Source organism: Nerophis lumbriciformis, linkage group LG29 (genome assembly GCF_033978685.3).
Source record: "Nerophis lumbriciformis linkage group LG29, RoL_Nlum_v2.1, whole genome shotgun sequence".
Taxonomy (NCBI): domain Eukaryota; kingdom Metazoa; phylum Chordata; class Actinopteri; order Syngnathiformes; family Syngnathidae; genus Nerophis; species Nerophis lumbriciformis.
Genome location: NC_084576.2, coordinates 6640001 through 6658537, shown reverse-complemented (window position 1 = coordinate 6658537; position 18537 = coordinate 6640001). Strand labels below are relative to the sequence as shown.

General features: G+C 40.4%; 1 protein-coding gene across 1 annotated transcript in view; it reads left to right on the top strand.

Annotated features, from left to right (window-relative positions):
* Positions 1-18537, top strand: part of dnaaf9 (dynein axonemal assembly factor 9) — an 82183-nt gene that overhangs the window by 37591 nt on the left and 26055 nt on the right. The window contains exons 27-33 of the mRNA XM_061925135.1: positions 2017-2154; positions 2232-2357; positions 9399-9436; positions 9735-9870; positions 9982-10068; positions 17440-17546; positions 17806-17880. Coding sequence (XP_061781119.1) covers positions 2017-2154; positions 2232-2357; positions 9399-9436; positions 9735-9870; positions 9982-10068; positions 17440-17546; positions 17806-17880 — 707 coding nt within the window. The remainder of the gene's footprint in view (positions 1-2016; positions 2155-2231; positions 2358-9398; positions 9437-9734; positions 9871-9981; positions 10069-17439; positions 17547-17805; positions 17881-18537) is intronic.

The window sequence follows — 18537 nt, the reverse complement described above, 5'->3', positions numbered from 1 at the left end:
TACACAATCTTCACAGCCTGCGTTCAATTCGATGAGGTGTCAAAACCTTTGAGCTAGTATTGATGTTATTTGAACAGTGATACAGTTTGCAGTTAAATAAAGGAGGAGTGAACATCCCAGTAAACAAACTAAAGACTTTATAAACAAGTTGTGACAACGTTCACGACACATTGCCTGCTGCAAAACATCAAATCGTTTTTTCCTTCGCTGTATACTTTCAGTGTGGGACAAGTGCTTCTGTCTCCAATATTGTCCACACCTGTCTCCATCTAAACACAGCAGTGCGCTCTTAAACACATGCCAGCAAGCGAGGGAAAATTATGTTAAACCAAGCGCTTGGCCCCGTTTACTCCGAGGGGAAATCTCCGCAGCAAAGTCGTTGTCATTGGTCCACCATGATTATCAAGCCAAACACCGCTGGTGCGCATGGCCTGACTTCGTGTTGCCGAAAATACATTAATAAATTAAGTTTTTTCAGTAATTAAAAAATTAAACGGTATTACTAACCGTCTGGAATTTTATCGCAAATTATCTTGATACCGTTTATTGTTACATCCCTCGTCCATTAACAAGTAAAAAGTCAAGGGCGGTCATGGCATCTTCTTGCCGCAAATGTTGGTCAAGTTTTTGGGCATTCTGGCGAAAGACGAGGGCAGTCGCAGCAGTTGCCATGATTACATTTGAGCCCTGCTAGTTATAACCTACTTTATTTATAGTATATTTAAATTATTATATACATACTATCGTTCTTGTGTTCCGCTAAATCTGATACACTGGTAATAAAAATGTCACATCCTTTGCCTCATGTAGTTTCTAAACAGTCTGTGTTCAATGCGCAAGACAGCTGGTGAATGTGTTTTTGTGCAGAGACTATTATGAACCTACCGTACACTTGTGTGGCTGTAGACCAGGGATGTCAAACCTGCAAGTTCAGTTTGCTAAATATAAAAATTAGCTGTATTTTTTAATTAAAATAAACTGCTGTTGTAAATGTGTCCACTGGATGTCGCAATAATAATTTTAAAGTGTAACCCACTTCACACATGACAGTGTTTAAAGACGACGTGTCAGCTGACTTTAAGCGCCCTCTGGAATGGCTGTTGCTACTCCAATCAGTCCTGGTGTTTGGCAGCAGATGGCGGCAGTATTGATGCACAATACCTTCTTTCATTGTAAATTATCGACTCAACAGATCAAATAACGAAACTTTAAGATGCAAAGACTTAAGTCAACATGAGTTCCATGCAGCGCTTGCAATTGGTTGAATGCACGATACGCACCCTGAACTCCATTGTAAAAATGTGTGTTTTTACATTTGTTGTTTGTTCTATTTTATTTTATGCTTAAATCTTCCATGTTCACACTGGTTACACTTGTAGTTATGCTACCTTGATTTCGGCTAGGGTGTCATTTTGATAATTGTTTTGTTTATATTTTAATTGTAATATTTGAATAATCATAAATTAATATGTTGTGGCAGTTGCGGATGTCACCAACGTGGCGCTTTGAGAAAACACTCGGTTGCTTTTCGAAACGTTTTTAATGAACTGGCAACATGAGAATTCAAAACAGGAAGTGCTTAAAAATAAATGGCTTTGTAAAAACACCGAGACAAAAGTTCATTGTGTTTTTTCCTCATAATTTTCAACTAACTTGAAGTGTTTTGCCAAGATGATTATTTGTAATATGTACATTTTCAGAATGTGCTTGTTCTATTTTTGGGCAAAGTAAGACGAAGAAAACAATCTGAAGTTGTCTTTATTTTTAAGTTATTATGCCATGATTTCCACGTGGGAATAGATTTTCCTCCAAGAGGCCCCTGATCTAAAATGAGTTTGACACCCCTGTTGTAGACCGTTTTAATATCTGAGAGGCATTTTTAAAAGCGTGTGGACATGGCCTAAGGCTCAATTGACTCAACAATTTTAGGTACATGGTTCGGTGTTTCATCATCTTAGTATTGATAACACGTCACACACGTACTCAAGAATAATCAAACTCTCCCGGTGCCTGCAGGTGGTTGGTGTATCCGTCCGCTGCTGATCCCTGTGACATCTTCTCAGCCTCTCACCTGCAGGACTTTCTGTCTGACTTGGTAGAGAACCAAAAAAGGACGCAGGGAGGGAAGTGGCGCTTGTTGGTCCTCTCACCCGGGTAGGAAAAGATGGCACGCAGTAGAGATTCTGCCTCAACAGAGATAGTAATGCTGTCAAGCAATCCCACTCTCACAGATATGCAGATGTTCTGGATGTTGTTCGGGCTTTGCTTTTCCACCCGGACCCCGTTGTCCAGGCCCGTTTCACCATCGGCGCTGTCGCTGCCTGTGTTGATCCACTCGCCTCCTGCATGGAGCACAGGTGACATGTCAAGCTCAGCTCCATATTATTAGACATTACACAAATTTATAAATAACACATATATGTTTAAAGTGGCAAAGCACAGAGGCTCTTAACCTTTTTGACCCCAGGGCCCAACTTTTCCATTACAGAATACAAATGCAAATATTAACACTTGATTTTAATAGTATTCAATAATTATATCTAACTTACTTACAGTTTAAGAGGATACACCTTTTCAATTGATAGTAAAGCATGTGTTAATCACAAAAAAAATATTATCAAGGCTCAGGTCAGGCTGATTAGAAAAATAAATACTAATCAATTATACTGCATAAGAAAAAAAAATTGACATCCAATTATAAAAAGTTATAGTACCACTCATAGTAACACACACACACACACACTAGGTGTGGTGAAATTATTACCCTCTGCATTTGACCCATTCCCTTGTTCCACCCCCAGGGAGGTGAGGGGAGCAGTGAGCAGCAGCGGTGGCCACGCTCGGGACTAATATAAATAAATACATTCTAACTAAATTATTGATAACATATGTTTCTTGAATAAAATGTAAGTGCAAATTAAAATACAGCTTCACAACATTAACCATAATTTATGTGCTTTAGAAACCTCTGTATGAGGTATAATTTTTATCCAGACTTCTTCTGTTTGGTTTGTTATTGTCATTACTCCCACAAGTGGTGGAAAAGTGTATTACAACTGAGTACCGCTGCGGCCCACTGCTGAGAAACACTTCATGGTTATATTGACCTGCATTGGATTGGTTTTTAGTGTCTTTCATTTGCAAACTGTATCATAATGGCTCCCTACATCCTTTAATTTTTGTTTATGCACCCGTGGCTGGACAACGTTTGTTAGTAGCCACTATCTGCACTGTATTTTGAAGTATAAAGGGGCCCTTCTATTCAAAACCAACTTTTCTTACCTATTGGAACCTGCTGTTGTGTATTTGGCTTCTGCATAAGGTTTTAACCTTTTTTATTCAATCGTGGAGGCATTGCAGAGATTTTTAGTTTCCTCCATTATTTACCTTTTTTCCATTGGTGACGTTAATGCATATCCCCATTTATCCTAAAGTTGTACCCAAAGATCTTTGCGTGTGTCCGCCATTGTAGTCCTACACTGTCGTCAAAAAGCTCCTTCTTTTTCGCTATACTCTTGTTGTGGGACAGACTGGCTCATACATGCACATGCATTCTCTGCTGTTGCCATTTCTAATACAAATTAGCCTACAGTTCAAATTTATAACTGTCAGTAGACTAGCTATGGAAGCGCAAAAAACTACAACATGGCTGACGGGGAGAAGACGCAGTCGAAATAAAAATAAGACCGCCCACAAAACATCATTATTGCATTTACAACGATGTCATCGCCCCCGCCCCTTCTCTGCATGCAGCTGACGTGTGGCCGAAACATGATGCCCTTCGCTTCATTCAACCGAACTGTAGTAACGAGACACTTCACATTCTCAGTAACGGCAACGACAATTGCAACAATGAGAACAGTGATTAATTAGATTACTTGTTTCTGAAAAGAATAACGCCATTATTACCAACACTGACTATTGTACGAGGTTTGATAAATCAATTGCTTTGTTGAAGTGAGCTCCTTGTTTAATTCTGGGAGCATCCTTAGCCGCTTTTGTGCCTTCCTGCTATGATAGGCACACCTGTTGATTTTAATTTTACTGTGTGACGCTAGTGTCAGTTTTATGAATTTCTAGGGACTTCTAAAATCCACAAATTCTCACCAGGATACATGCCCTTGACAAATTAGGTACGGTTTTTCGCATGTAAGGGCCCCTGAAAAGCGATTTAGTTTCAGTGAGCAGTATTAAAAAAAACAAACAGAGCAGTTTAATCGCTTTGTGCCCGGGCCCGGTTATATAATCCCTAATAAGGCAAAATGAAGCAGTATAATAGCTTGGAATGTTGGATTCCCCCGATGAAGAACAGCTCAGATGATGACTGACAAGGTTGATGGGGATACGTTTCTGGAGGTTTCCAGGAGGTGGTCACGTGATGCTTTTAGCCGTTCAGACTCGAGGCTCGGGGATTAGCCTTATAAATGATAAATGGGTTGTACTTGTATAGCGCTTTTCTACCTTCAAGGTACTCAAAGCGCTTTGACACTACTTCCACATTTACCCATTCACACACACATTCACACACTGATGGAGGGAGCTGCCATGCAAGGCGCTAACCAGCACCCATCAGGAGCAAGGGTGAAGTGTCTTGCTCAGGACACAACGGACATGACGAGGTTGGTACTAGGTGGGGATTGAACCAGGGACCCTCGGGTCGCGCACGGCCATTCTTCCACTGCGCCACGCCGTCCCTTATATACATTCAATCTCGTTTTTGTCCTAGGCTTTTCAGTCTTAAGACTTTTGCCACTACGGTAATAGACTCTTCTTCGGTGTGATGGTACTGCAGTGTGGACCCCCACAGCTACTGTACATCGTGAATATCTTCAGCTTGTTGTGTGAACACTATATTATTCTACACAAAATTCATCAATTTATTATTAGTCTTCTGTAGCATTTTTCGTCCGCCTCTAACTCCCGAACCGTTCATCCGATTGATCCCGCTCCAGCGTCAAAACATTCAGCATGCGTGCTCATTCCCAAATAATACCGGTTTTACAATAAATCATAATTTTCATGTTTTTCGCCCTTTTTTCTTTCGACTACTCCTCCCAGCAACTAATTTCAACCATTCCACCTGTAAAACATTTGTTTTGATTAGAACAATAAAACTTGGTATTTTTTAATCCCCCAAATTCCCAGTTATTACAGTATTGATGATTTTGCAAAATATTGGACGAGTTGTCTAGGGTGTACTCCGCCTTCCGCCGTAAAGCAGCTGAGATAGGCTACAGCTTCCCCGCGGTAGAAAATGGATGGACGGACAATATAGTTGGTACTCATCCCACCATTCTCACTTACGGTTGCCATTTTTTTCGGCCTAAAAATAACCTTGGCTGTAAGTAGATATAACAAACTATCAAAAAATATATTTGTTGCAGTAAAAAAACCATTTTGTCTGAAATGAGCAAAAAAGCAATGCTTTCTCTCAATCGTTCCTTTTAACATTCAAAGTTGGACATCATTTTGACAGCTAGGCAGTGTGGCTGAAAGGATAACACACATGCCGTTCATCCCACTGATGTGTGTTTGAATCCCGGAAAGTACCAAAAAAAACAGTCTTTCTCTAAAAAAATATTTACACCTATTAGTCAAATAAATACATTTTATTGTAAAGAAAAAACATTGATTTATATTACCGAAATTAGCCAAAAGGTATTCCTGTCGCACACATCTTTTTAAACCAAAGCGGCAAACTGGCTTGAAAGCCTGGCTGTTAGTACAGTGGTTAGCATGATCAACTTTCAAATGGGAGGACCTGGTTCAAATACCTGACCGCCTGAAAGCATGGACTGACCTGCGAGGGTTTATTTAGTAGGTTTATTCTGGAATGCATACTTCCTTGGCTATCTTTGATTCCAACTATTATAACATTTTTCATTTCTAAATTCATAGTACGTTGCAGTAGTTTCCCATCTTCAACATTCAACTTTTTCATACAATCACACTATTTTTACATTCAAACCATTTCACAGTTAAACTGTTTTCACCTTTCCATATACATTTCACTCACATTTATATTACTGTATTTTCCGCATTATAAGGTGCACCTAAAAACCTCCAATTTCCTCAAAAGCTGACAGTGCGCCTTATAATCCGGTGCGCCTTACATATGGACCAATATTGAGCCACAACAGGTCTCGCAACTACGGTAAGCAGCCGCCGACTTCATTTTCCCCCTTCTACGGCTGCTTACCGTAGAAGAAGAAGCGCTTCTTCTTTTATGGGGGAAAATTAAGTCAGCGGCTGCTTACCGTAGGGGGGAACATGAAGTCGGCGGCTGCTTACCGTAGTTGCGAGACCTAAACTTTATGTAAAGACCCAAAAATGGCTCCTATTAAGAGACACGCTTACGACGCAGAGTTTAAACTCAAGGCGATCAGTCACGCAGTAGAACACGGGAATAGAGCAGCAGCGAGAGAATTTAACATTAACGAATCAATGTTGCGGAAGTGGTGCAAGCAACATGATGACCTGCGCCAAGTAAAGAAGACTAAACAGAGTTTCCGAAGGAACAAAGCGAGATGGCTACAGTTGGAGGACAAACTCGAACAGTGGGTTGTTGAACAGAGAGCAGCAAGTAGAAGTGTCAGTACAATCACTATTTGTTTTGTTGACATTCTCTTTAGCGCAGCTCCATCTAATGCAGTGGTTCTCAAACTTTTTTTGTCATCCCCCACTTTGGACAAGGAGGAGTTTTCAAGCTCCACCTGCCCCCATCGCCCCAACAGAGCTCTAATGCCAAGCTTTAACATTTTCAAATTTATTGAATATCAAGTTGTATACATTCAAACTCAATAACATAAAATAACATCAAGTTCAATAATAAATAAAATAAAAGTGCCACTTTGCAATCTCTGCAAAAAAAAAAGGAGGAGCTATGCATTTGGCAAGACAGGGCAAGTGACAGCACTTTGCCCCAGGAGAGCCACCTTGCTTCACTGTGAAACAGCACGGCTGTATGATCAGCTCCCATTTCCTCACACAGTGCAGAGAACAGTCGCACTTTCAGTGGTCGTGTTTTGATCAAATTTACCGCGCTCACAACATCTGTTAAAACCTCATTGAGTTCGGGGCTGAGCTGCCTTGACGCGAGTGCTTCCCGGTGAATGACACAGTGTGTGCCCGTCAGATTTTTGTTTCTCTGCAGGCGCTGGCTCTGGCTCGACGACCTTTGAGGTGCGAGTCACAAATGTATATATTTGTGTAATTGTGGTCCACACATTAGCCTGCTACCCATCCGCGCGAAAGTTTGTTCCGCTTAGCCCCGCCCCCATTAGTTACTGTTGCTATGTCTGTCAAACTTTCGCTCCTACCGAGAAATTTAAAGCCTACAGTAAAAATAAGTACCGGTAATTTCCATTTATTTATATAGCGGATTTCATAGACAGAATCACAAAGTGATTTACAGTGTGTATAGAAAATGAAAGCATAATAAAAAAGAAAATCTAAGAATATAATAATAAAAAAAAAAATTTAAAGTGAAATTTCCTCCCGTTCCTCGCGCCCCACCTGTCATGTCTCTATTCCCCACCAGTGGGGCGCGCCCCACACTTTGAGAAACGCTGATCTAATGGATGCATAGCGTAACCCCAGCCTCTACTGTAGCGTCTATTCTATGCGCCTTATAATGCGGTGCGCCTTATATATGAACAAAGTTTTAAAATAGGCCATTCATTGAAGGTGCGACTTATAATCCGGTGCGACTTATAGTGCGGAAAATACGGTATATTCAATATTTAAAATGTTCCTACTGTACGTTGTTTTACAATACTCTACATTCCTTCTGCATTTCAGTTCAGCTCCAGCATTGAGCATTCACACACAATTCCTACCAGAATTGCATTTTCTAGTTAATGTTGATGTTTTCCAGGAAGTTGTGGACCCGCCCCTTAACAGTTGTTCCACAAAATGACTTCTATTTGAGGCATCTTCTTCCACGAGTCACGCCCCTCCACCCTGTGTCGCTATAGATTGTGTGGTGGTCAGCGGGCCCCAGCTGTGTTGCTAATTGGGTGTGGTTAGCCCATCTTGGTTCTGACCCGTCTGTCACCTCCCTCGACATAGCCCCCCTAATCCGCCAAAGCCACATGTGTGAATTACCCCCCTCCACGCTGCCCCTCGCCCACACTCCCAAACCTCTCCCCTCGGCCAAGCTTATCAGTCAGTCATGATCCATTCTTTGTGATGGATACGGACACTTCATTACATCAGGACGGGGAAGATAAATGACTGATCCTCCTGCCAGCAGCCTCTCAAAGGACTGCAGTGGAGGGGGCTAATGACTTGGTTACCATGAAGACTTAGCCCTCGGCTGGCATTCCCTTTCCAGGGTTGATCAGTTTGGACGCTCAAGTGAAATTCAGGGACAGTGACATCACCCAATAGCGTCACAGTAAAAAATGTCCCCACATGCACTCATCTTGTATTAATGATGAGATTTTGGCATGTCTACTACTGCAGCAGCAAACACAAGCATGCTCAACAACTTACTTGTTACGTTTGTCTTATGAACGCTCTTTTTTTTGTATTTTTTGTCTTGTCCAGCCACTCAGACAAATCGTATTGTTGATGTAGATGCCCACATCTGCTGTACACATTTACATAAGAAAAGTGAAGTGTATGATACCTCTCTTGTTGCCTTATTTGTATTTGACTTTATTAAATAGATTTATTTAATGTTTGGCGCAACCGGATTGGAGCAAGAGAGGATAGAAATATGAACAAAAGGAAGACAGAGGGGGAAATTGCAGGGACAAGATACAAGGGGTGATAAGACAGAGACAACAAAAACTACAACAACATCAGCAAATATGATATGTACATATGATAGTAAAAATGATGGCAAAGAAGGAGTTACTGAAGTAGATAATAATGACACAGAAATGACAATGAACATTATTGCACTACAAATAGAACAATGAAAATACCAAAAGAAATAACACTGTTGATAATGAATAATGTTAATATTTACCTCTATTATCAACAATACAATTGTTTCAAATGCAACAATACATAATTGTAATGAAAACTTTAATTACAAAAGAAAGCTAATAAATGGAGAGGAAGAAAGGAAGCGGACTATATTAACCTTGTAGATTGTTATATTAATAAAAAGTTCAGCTTTATCAGTGTGCTCTGTGTTTTACCCAGTTTCCTCTGGGGTGGGGGACAACGTTTATATATGTTTTGATGAAACGTGATTATTTGCATGAGTGTATGTATACATATGTGCTTGTGTATGTACATGTACAGTATATTACAAACACTCTTATTGGCACCCGTCACGTGTTCTGTGAAGCTCTGCACGTGCATGTCAACGTGCACGTCTTGTGCACCGGCAGCTCTAAGCAGATAAAAGAACCCTCAGTGTTTTTGTTCTCTTTTTTTTTCAGGTTTGCCTTCCCTAAACTGTTGGAGCAGTGCAGTCAAGGTAAGTCCCGCCTGCTTTGTGTCCCAGGGTCCCAGACAATATAATATTGTCAACAAAAACACTCCCAGAAGCGTCACAAAGGAGCCCAGGATGCGTCTTTTAAACTAAAGTAGGCAATTGATATTTAAATTAGTTTAAATTTGTCATGTCACTGAATGTTTTCAAGTTTGCCACAGACTCCTGCAAAGGAAACTTGCCTTGTGCTGCAATACTGTAGCATTAGTTTAATATATTAGCTGCTGAAAGTACAATTTGTGCGTAGACAAAATATGACATTTAATACAGTTTCTATTTGTAGGTATCATAAGCATAGTTGTGTTCACCGGGCCCGCGGCAGAGCAGAAGCATCCCCTGGTGCAGCACGTTCAGCAGCTGGTACGCACCGCCAACCCCACGGCAGCCTTTGTCCTGGCAGCAAGGGGAGCTGTCACCAGGTAGGACACCCACCGAAGGCCAGCATTTGAATACTTTTGTAACACTGCCGTTGTCCCAATATACAGATGTTATTGTCATGGTTCTGCTCATATTTTGTAATGCTTCAACAGGAGTGAAGATGTCAAGCTAATTTTGTCCGAGAGCAGCTTCAGTGGACCTCAAATGCTGAGAGCACGTTATGTCCTCTACCCAGGCTGGTGAGAGCCTTCTCATCTTTTATGATACCATAGCACAGTGGTCGTCGACTGGTTTGGCTGCGGAACACACCACAACCCCGTATTGTTTACTTTAGTTTATGTACACATTGTGCACGTTAATGGACATAGAAATGTAAATGTACCAGATTGTAGCCAAAGGCTAATTTCCATCTGTCATACTGTAGGAGTCATATAGCCTCATTCGTCACGGTTTACCTGACACATGTCGTCACGGTTTACCTGACACATGCCGTCACGGTTTACCTGACACATGAAACGTGACGAATTGGGGAGATGCACTATATATAAAAATAATGAGATAAGAAAGTCGAAATTATAAGAAAATAAGTCATAATTATGAAACACAAAGTCGAAATGGTGATATAAAAAGTCATAATTATGAGATAAAAAAAATCTAAATTATGAAAAAAATGATATAAACAGTCGAAATTATGAGATAAAAAGTCATAATTATGACATAGGAAAGTCGAAATTATTAGACAAGGAAATCGAAAATATGAGATAAGAAAACGAAACTGAGATATAAAGTCAAAATTATGAGATTAAAAAAATCGAAATTATGAGATAAAAAGTCATACTTCTGAAATAAAAAGTCGAAATTATGAGAAAAGTTGTACACTTCTGAAATAAAAAGTTGTAATTTTGAGACAAGAAAGTCTGAATTATGAGATAAAAAATCGAAATCTGTCTAATTATGAGAGGAAAAAAGTCTAAATTATGAGACAAAAAGTCATACTTCTGAAATAAAAAGTTGAAATTATGAAATAAAAAAATCATACTTGTGAAATACAAAGTAGAAATCATGATATAAAAAGTCAATTATAAAATTAAAAAAAGTTGAAATTATGAGATAAAAAGTCATAATTATGAAATGAAAAAATCCTACTTATAAATTACTAAATCGAAATTATGAGATAAAAAGGTTGTTTTTTTTGACGGCGTAAAGCCTGAGGGATCAAAGGTCCGTAATATCATCGTTTATGTGCAGTGATTTCTCCAGATTCTATGAACTTTTTGATTATATTACGGTCTGTAGATGGTGAAATCTCGAAATTCCTTGCAATAGCTGGTTGAGAAATGTTGTTCTTAAACTGTTGGACAATTTGCTCACGCATTTGTCTACAAAGTGGTGACCCTCGCCCCATCCTTGTTTGTGAATGACTGAGCATTTCATGGAAGCTGCTTTTATACCCAATCATGGCACCCACCTGGTCCCAATTAGCCTGTTCACCTGTGGGATGTTCCAAATAAGTGTTTGATGAGCATTCCTCTACTTTCTCAGTCTTTTTTGCCACTTGTGCCAGCTTTTTTGAAACATGTTGCAGGCATCAAATTCCAAATGAGCTAATATTTTGTAATATTTAGTTTACCAGTTCGAACGTTAAGTATCTTGTCTTTGCAGTCTATTCAATTGAGTATACGTTGAAAAGGATTTGCAAATCATTGTATTCTGTTTTTATTTATGATTTACACAACGTGCCAACTTCACTGGTTTTGGTTTTGTACACAAATTAAAGATGCATCAATATCGATTTTTAATCGAATCGTACCTCCTGAGTTGTAATCGTAATCGAATCGTGAGGTGGCCAAGGAGCCTACATCTTACCATTAAAAGCAGATACGAGCAAAAAATGCGCGAAAAGTAAAATGCCGCCCAGATTGCTATGACAACAGACGCTCGCTGGCCCACTACTTGTTAACGAGCTGGACGTGATGTCAGGGGAATACCACCTATTGTTTATGTTGCGTGAACAAACAACTTACAACTGAAAATGTATTTTTAATCATTCAATTAAAAGAGCCTTTCAAAAGGTCTCGACTTGTTCGCTAACATTACATCTTAACCTGGCAAAGACCTGCGAGCCACTGAAAATTAGTTTGAGACCCCCTGGTTGAAAACCATTGCTATAGCATCTCCAAGGACATACCAATGTTTTCCACCAGGTGCTGCATACTGAAAAATCTCAAGTTGTTCCCATGTGACATTTTCAATACAGTAGATTCCCACTATTCGAGACTCCTTCGCAACCTGTGGACACATCTGTAAAATGCCTCAAACACAAATGGGGAAAAGGCACAAATTGGTGGGTTTTCCCTCGAATTAAAAACTAAAATGAAATAAGTCTGTGAAAATGCGTAATAAACAGTGTTGCAATACAAGTTAAAAGCCAGTCCAGTGTAGATATGCTATAAAGTTAAATACTGTATATTATCGGCCGATAAATGCTTTAAAATGTAATATCGGAAATTATCTGTATCGTTTTTTTATCATCGTGATCGTTTTTTTATTTCTTTTTTAAATTTTTTTATTTTTTATTAAATCAACATAAAAAACACAAGATACACTTACAATTAGTGCGCCAACCCAAAAAACCTCCCTCCCCCATTTACACTCATTCACACAAAAGGGTTGTTTCTTTATGTTATTAATATTCTGGTTCCTACATTATTCATCAATATATATCAATACAGTCTGCAAGGGATACAGTCCGTAAGCACTAGAGATGCGCGGATAGGCAATTTATTTCATCCGCAACCGCGTCAGAAAGTCGTCAACCATCCGCCATCCACCCGATGTAACGTTTGATCAGAACTGCACCCGCCCGCCATCCGCCCGTTGTTATATATCTAATATTAATAAATTTAAAAAAAAAGGGTGAAAACTACGCGAATTGCACCTTGTGCAGACAAGATTTTTCGATCGGACACGGAGGAATTAGCCATGTAAAAGACCACGTTGGGACAAAAAAACACAAGTCTAATGCCGTTGCTAGCGATACAAGTGGAAAACTTTCAACGTTTTTCGTCGCCCAAACAGATTCTTTGGATGTGATAAATGCCGAAGTTTTATTTACGGAGGCAATAATTGAGCATGGACTTCCAATCGCACTGGCTGATCACATGGGACAGTTAATAATGTAATGCAACCTTTAAAAATCATTACGCGGTGATCGCGATCCCAAAAATAAACTTTTCTTGCAGGATAATGTCCAGAAAAATTCGCTTTATATTACTATAGAGTCCTTTTAACGAATGAGTTTGATGGTTTATCACAAACCTTAAATGAAATTCCATGGCCACCGTCCTGCTCTCTATATCAACCAGGGTGAGCCCCACCCCTTTCGTGAGCGCACTGCGCGCGGAGTGACCCCTGTTACGCGCCCCCGGCAACAGGGGTGGCAAGCAGGTAAGCAGCGCGGGCGGAGCGCGCGGAGTGACCCATGTTACGAGCCCCCGGCCACGGGGGTGGCGGGCAGGTAAGCTGCTTACCTGCTGCGCGTGACGCCGGCCGCGGCGAAAGCGGACGAGGCGGGGTGTCGGTGCGGTGGGCGCGGTAGTGACCCTGGACTTGCGTCGGGCCCTTCTCGCGGATCGCCTCAGCTACGGCTCCCGGTGGGGCCCTCTCGGGGGAAGGGGCCTTGGTCCCGGACCCCTGCGAGGCGTCCCTTCTCCGCTCCGTAAAAGTGTCCATCTCTTTTCTTTTTTTTTCTTCTGTTGTGGCATATGCTGCAGGTGCCTGCTCGTTTTTCGTATGTGGGTAACAACATTTAACTATGTATATATATTTCCGAATTGGTTTAACTGCCACCCGCAAAAAAAAAAAAAAAAAAAAAAAAAAAAAATCTAATTAATCCGCCCGACCCGACCCGCGAGCGGATAAAATCTTTTTTTTTTAAATTTCATCCGCCCGATCCGCGGATAATCCGCGGACTCCGCGGTTGTGTCCGCAAACCGCGCATCTCTAGTAAGCACACATGATTGTGCGTGCTGCTGGTCCACTAATAGTACTAACCTTTAACAGTTCATTTGATTCATTTTTATTAATTACTAGTTTCTATGTAACTGTTTTTATATTGTTTTACTTTATTTTTTATTGAAGAACATTTTTTAAATTTATTTATCTTATTTTATTTTATAATTTTTTTTTAAAAAGGACCTTATCTTCACCAGACCTGGTTGTCCATGAAATTAGATTGTTTAAAGGGTTCTTAAAAACCAGATCCAGTCCAGCAACACACACCTTCATTTATGTACACTAAAAATTTGGGAACTTCAACAAAAGATTGCATATAATCTGTAAACAAAGTTACATTTTGAAAATAAGCATTTGTATACAGTCCAGACTATGTCCAGGTCAGGCTCAGCAACACACACCTTCATGTATGTACATTCAAAATTAGGGAACACAACAACAGATTGCATATAATCTATAAACACAATTACATTTTAAAAATAAGCATTTGAGGACTTTCCATCTTTTTTTATGTTTTTTGGCATCATTATCGGTTTCAACCATATAACTTTCGGTATCGGTTTCAAAAAGTAAAATTAATGACTTTTTAAAATGCCGCTGTACGGAGCGGTACATATCCGGTAAAACACGGACGTAGGGAGAAGTACAGAGCAGTTGCGTCTCCCAGTCAGCAGCCCTTCCCCTCTCCCACACACAACACAGGAGTTGACGACTGCAGCATGAGAGGTTTACTGGCGACGCTTGATGACCTCATCAAACCGTTGCGAGCGGAGCATAACAACAACAAGAGTGTGTTGTTGCCGGTGCTGTAGCTGTGGCTAACAAGCGATGACTAATGACACCATGTCTATGGTTTGGGATTATTTTAAAGTGTCTCTGACGGATAAAAAACTGGCAATTTGCAATGACTGCAAAAAGTTGGTTATGCGAGAAGGAACCAAGACGTCTTCCTTTAATACGAGCAATTTGATCTCACACCTCTTCAAGAACCATAAGGAGATACACGATGAATACAAGCGGAAGATGGATGAAAAGCAAACAGCGAAAAAAAGTAGTACCACACAGTTGTCGCTTAAAGACTCCGCCGAGAAAAAACAAAAATACAGCAAAAACCACTCCAAGGCGAAAGCCCACGCAGTATGGCAAAAGCTACGGTGGAGTTTGGTGTGGATAGTCTGCCATGCATGGCGCACACTTTGCACCTTGCAGTGAGCGGAGCTGCCCTGTCTCAACGCAGCATTTCAGAAGCTCTGACTGACTGCTAGGCCACTTCAAGCACTCATCACTAGCTTGCAGCACATTTTTGTTACTCATACAAATACGTTACAGCAGGGCAGATTGAGCCCAGTTTATAATTTCCTGTTTTACAGTATACCAGGCAGTCTTGCACTAAAGGAGGACTATGTTATTGTGTACTTTATTACTCAAGTATACTCTGGGCTGAAGCCGTGTGCCTACATTGTTTTTGTAGCTGTTGTTTTGAGGCATGTTTAAAAAAAATAAAAAAATAATGCTCTTTGTGAAAGTCAAAGTATAGTATTTCCCATTGTTGTAGTGGGTATCAGGATTATCTCAGGGAGAGCATGTCCCAAATTCCTAGCTGCTGTTTTGAGACATGTTAAAAAAAATAATGCACTTTGTGACTTCAATAATAAATATGGCAGTGCCATGTTGGCACTTTTTTTCATAACTTGAGTTGAAGTTGTTCTCTTATTTTGGTAAACCTTGTTACATTGTTTAATGCATCCAGCGGGGCATCACAACAAAATTAGGCATAATAATGTGTTAATTCCACGACTGTATATATCGGTATCGGTTGATATCGGAATCGGTAATTAAGAGTTGGACAATATCGGATATCGGCAAAAAAGCCATTATCGGACATTTCTAAAATTAAGCATAATAATGTGTTAATTCCACGACTGTATATATCGGTATCGGTTGATATCGGTATCGGTAATTAAGAGTTGGACAATATCCGAATATCGGATATCGGCAAAAAAGCCATTATCGGACATCCCTACTGTATATTCAAACAGTATTTTCCCATTACGCTAAGACATTTTGTTTAAGCTTTCCCCCATTTTTGCTGTTTTTCTTTTTTTTTTTTCTTCAGGCCAATAAAAATGATATTTGGGCTCAAATGGACACCCCTTATGATATTTTCGCCAATATTGTCCTGAAGGTTCTCCTATTCATGATGTTGGTCCCCATAGTCCTACAATATGGATTACGATATGAATATGGACTCTCACAATATTATGTCAGACCCACTCGACATCCATTGCTTTCGGTCTCCCCTAGAGGGGGGGGGGTTACCCACATATGCGGTCCTCTCCAAGGTTTCTCATAGTCATTCACATCGACGTCCCACTGGGGTGAGTTTTTCCTTGCCCGTATGTGGGCTTTGTACCGAGGATGTCGTTGTGGCTTGTGCAGCCCTTTGAGACACTTGTGATTTAGGGCTATATAAATAAAGATTGATTGATTGATTGAATATGCCACCCCATACGTTCTCCTGTACATTCTCTTACAGTACATACTACTTCATATGCACCAGTACTTTCTCCTGTATATTCTCCTACTGTTCTGTCCTTTTATACCTTCTCTCATACATACAGCTTTATGTCCTCAACATACTTGTCATGCACTTGTATGTCCTCCCCTATAGGAACTCTAACATTGTACTTTTCTCAGGCATGTGATAATTCCGTCTATAATCTGTCTTTTTTATTTCTGTAAAAATGTATTTTTTAAATTCTGTTTTTCTTCGTTTTTTCCGACCTACAATGTGTGTTAAGATCTTGATCTGTCTCTTTGCCATACCTGCCAACAACTACGGTTTTCCCATAACGAGTACGGTTTTTAATAATCCAGTGGTAAAAACTAAGTTTTTCCATTACAAATTATTAACTTAAAAATCGAAGCTACATAGCAAAGCATTTTCACGGGCAGAGGACAACATATATGGGAAACAAGCTGCTCAGAAATGTGTCCGCCCTTGTCCCCCCACCTGGCTGGACCTGGCTTATTTTCATTCCTTTTCATTAAGTTCAAATCACATGTTACCATGTTCTCAAATAAAGCTGTGGCTGTCGAGCGAAATACTACCATTAATTTTGGCCTCTGTGTTCCCGACTCCCGCCCGGCCTCTACCCCCGCGGTGCAATTGCCGCTCGGCCACAGCGGCCGCTGATTGCTGTAAAGCCCTCCGGGCATCTTGTGTTCTATCAGCAGCTGCCTCCTCGCACCCCAGTAACAAGCTGTTGGCCACACATCACAGTTGCCATGTACACAGAGGGCTCCCCTTCCCTGCTGGACCTGCTCCATCCAGTCTTCATGCCTCAGCGCTCAGCAAATCCCTCTCCCCCACCATCTCTCTCCCTAGATCATACCCTGGGTGTCTCTGGCATGGGTCCGGACTATTCAGTAAATAATCTCCACACTTGGGTATTTTCCACTTTTAGTAGGAAAACCGCAAGTCCAAATTAGCCTCTTTTTCTGTGGACGGCTTTGCAAGCAAACAAACCAAAATATAGCACAAACATTTATCTCCCCCCACCGTGTGTCTAACACACACCTGGTCTTTGTTGCAGGTGCACGGGGCGCTTCAAGTCTGGCTCTGGGTCTCTTGTCCTCACCCAACATCGTGTGGCTTTCAGCCGGCCTCTGGAGAGGCCTCTTTTTGTTCAACGCTGCAAAGGTAAGATGGAAAGGAAGCTCGCTCGTCCGACTTTACTATTTTTACTTCCGTTCAAGTTTCAGAGATGGACTGGCAGCGTTCATGCTGATTACATAAGCTGGCTTTCTTTCCAAATTCGGGAGATACCACTGTGCCAAAGTGCTGTAATTGTTAGCGTATGCTGCCAAGTGCTGCCTCAGTGGTGGCAATTCCACAATTGTGCTTTTGAATGATGTGTTATTGCAATAAATACTTATTTCACAATATTCTCCTTCTGTAGCTTTCAAGGCATCGCTGAGGCCGAGCCCTTTTCGAGGGAATGTCTACAATCTTTCTGGAAAAGTCAGGTTTTCTGGTAGGATGTCTTTTTTATTTGCTTAAAATACTTATCTGGGGTGTCCAAAGGTTTTTTAAACACAGAGGGCCACATACTGAAAAATCAAAGGATATGGAGGGGCCATTATTATTTTGTAAAAAAAAAAAAAAAAAAAAAGTCCAGGAGGAGAAGTTGCGTATATTTAAAGGGGGAAAAAAAACGTCATCTTTGTGTTCTTAGCATTAGCATTTAAACTTTTTTGTTCCGAACAACTCTCCTGAAAGCAGGACCCCGAAGCAAAGACAGACAGATGGCGAATAAAACAATGTTTCATAACAAGAGGCACACTCAAAAGGAGTAGGAAGAATGCAGCAAGATCAAAGTGCAACACAACGGGGCGAAACCACTAGAAGACACCTGTGGTGGTGAGGGCATGGTCATTATGATGTCATCGTGTAATTTGCATAATCTGCTATAATGATTTAATTTTTTTATATAAAAGGCTCAAAAAATGTATACATACATTTAAAAACAATTCTTTTATTATTAATTAGTATAAATATGGCTAAACAATATTTTTATATCGTTTGCCATTATATTAATTGTTGCTGCTTATTTTACAATGTACTTTGTTAAGAATTTTTCAAGTGTCTAGAGAATTTTAATGACTTGTTTTAATTAAAAATGACAAGCAAC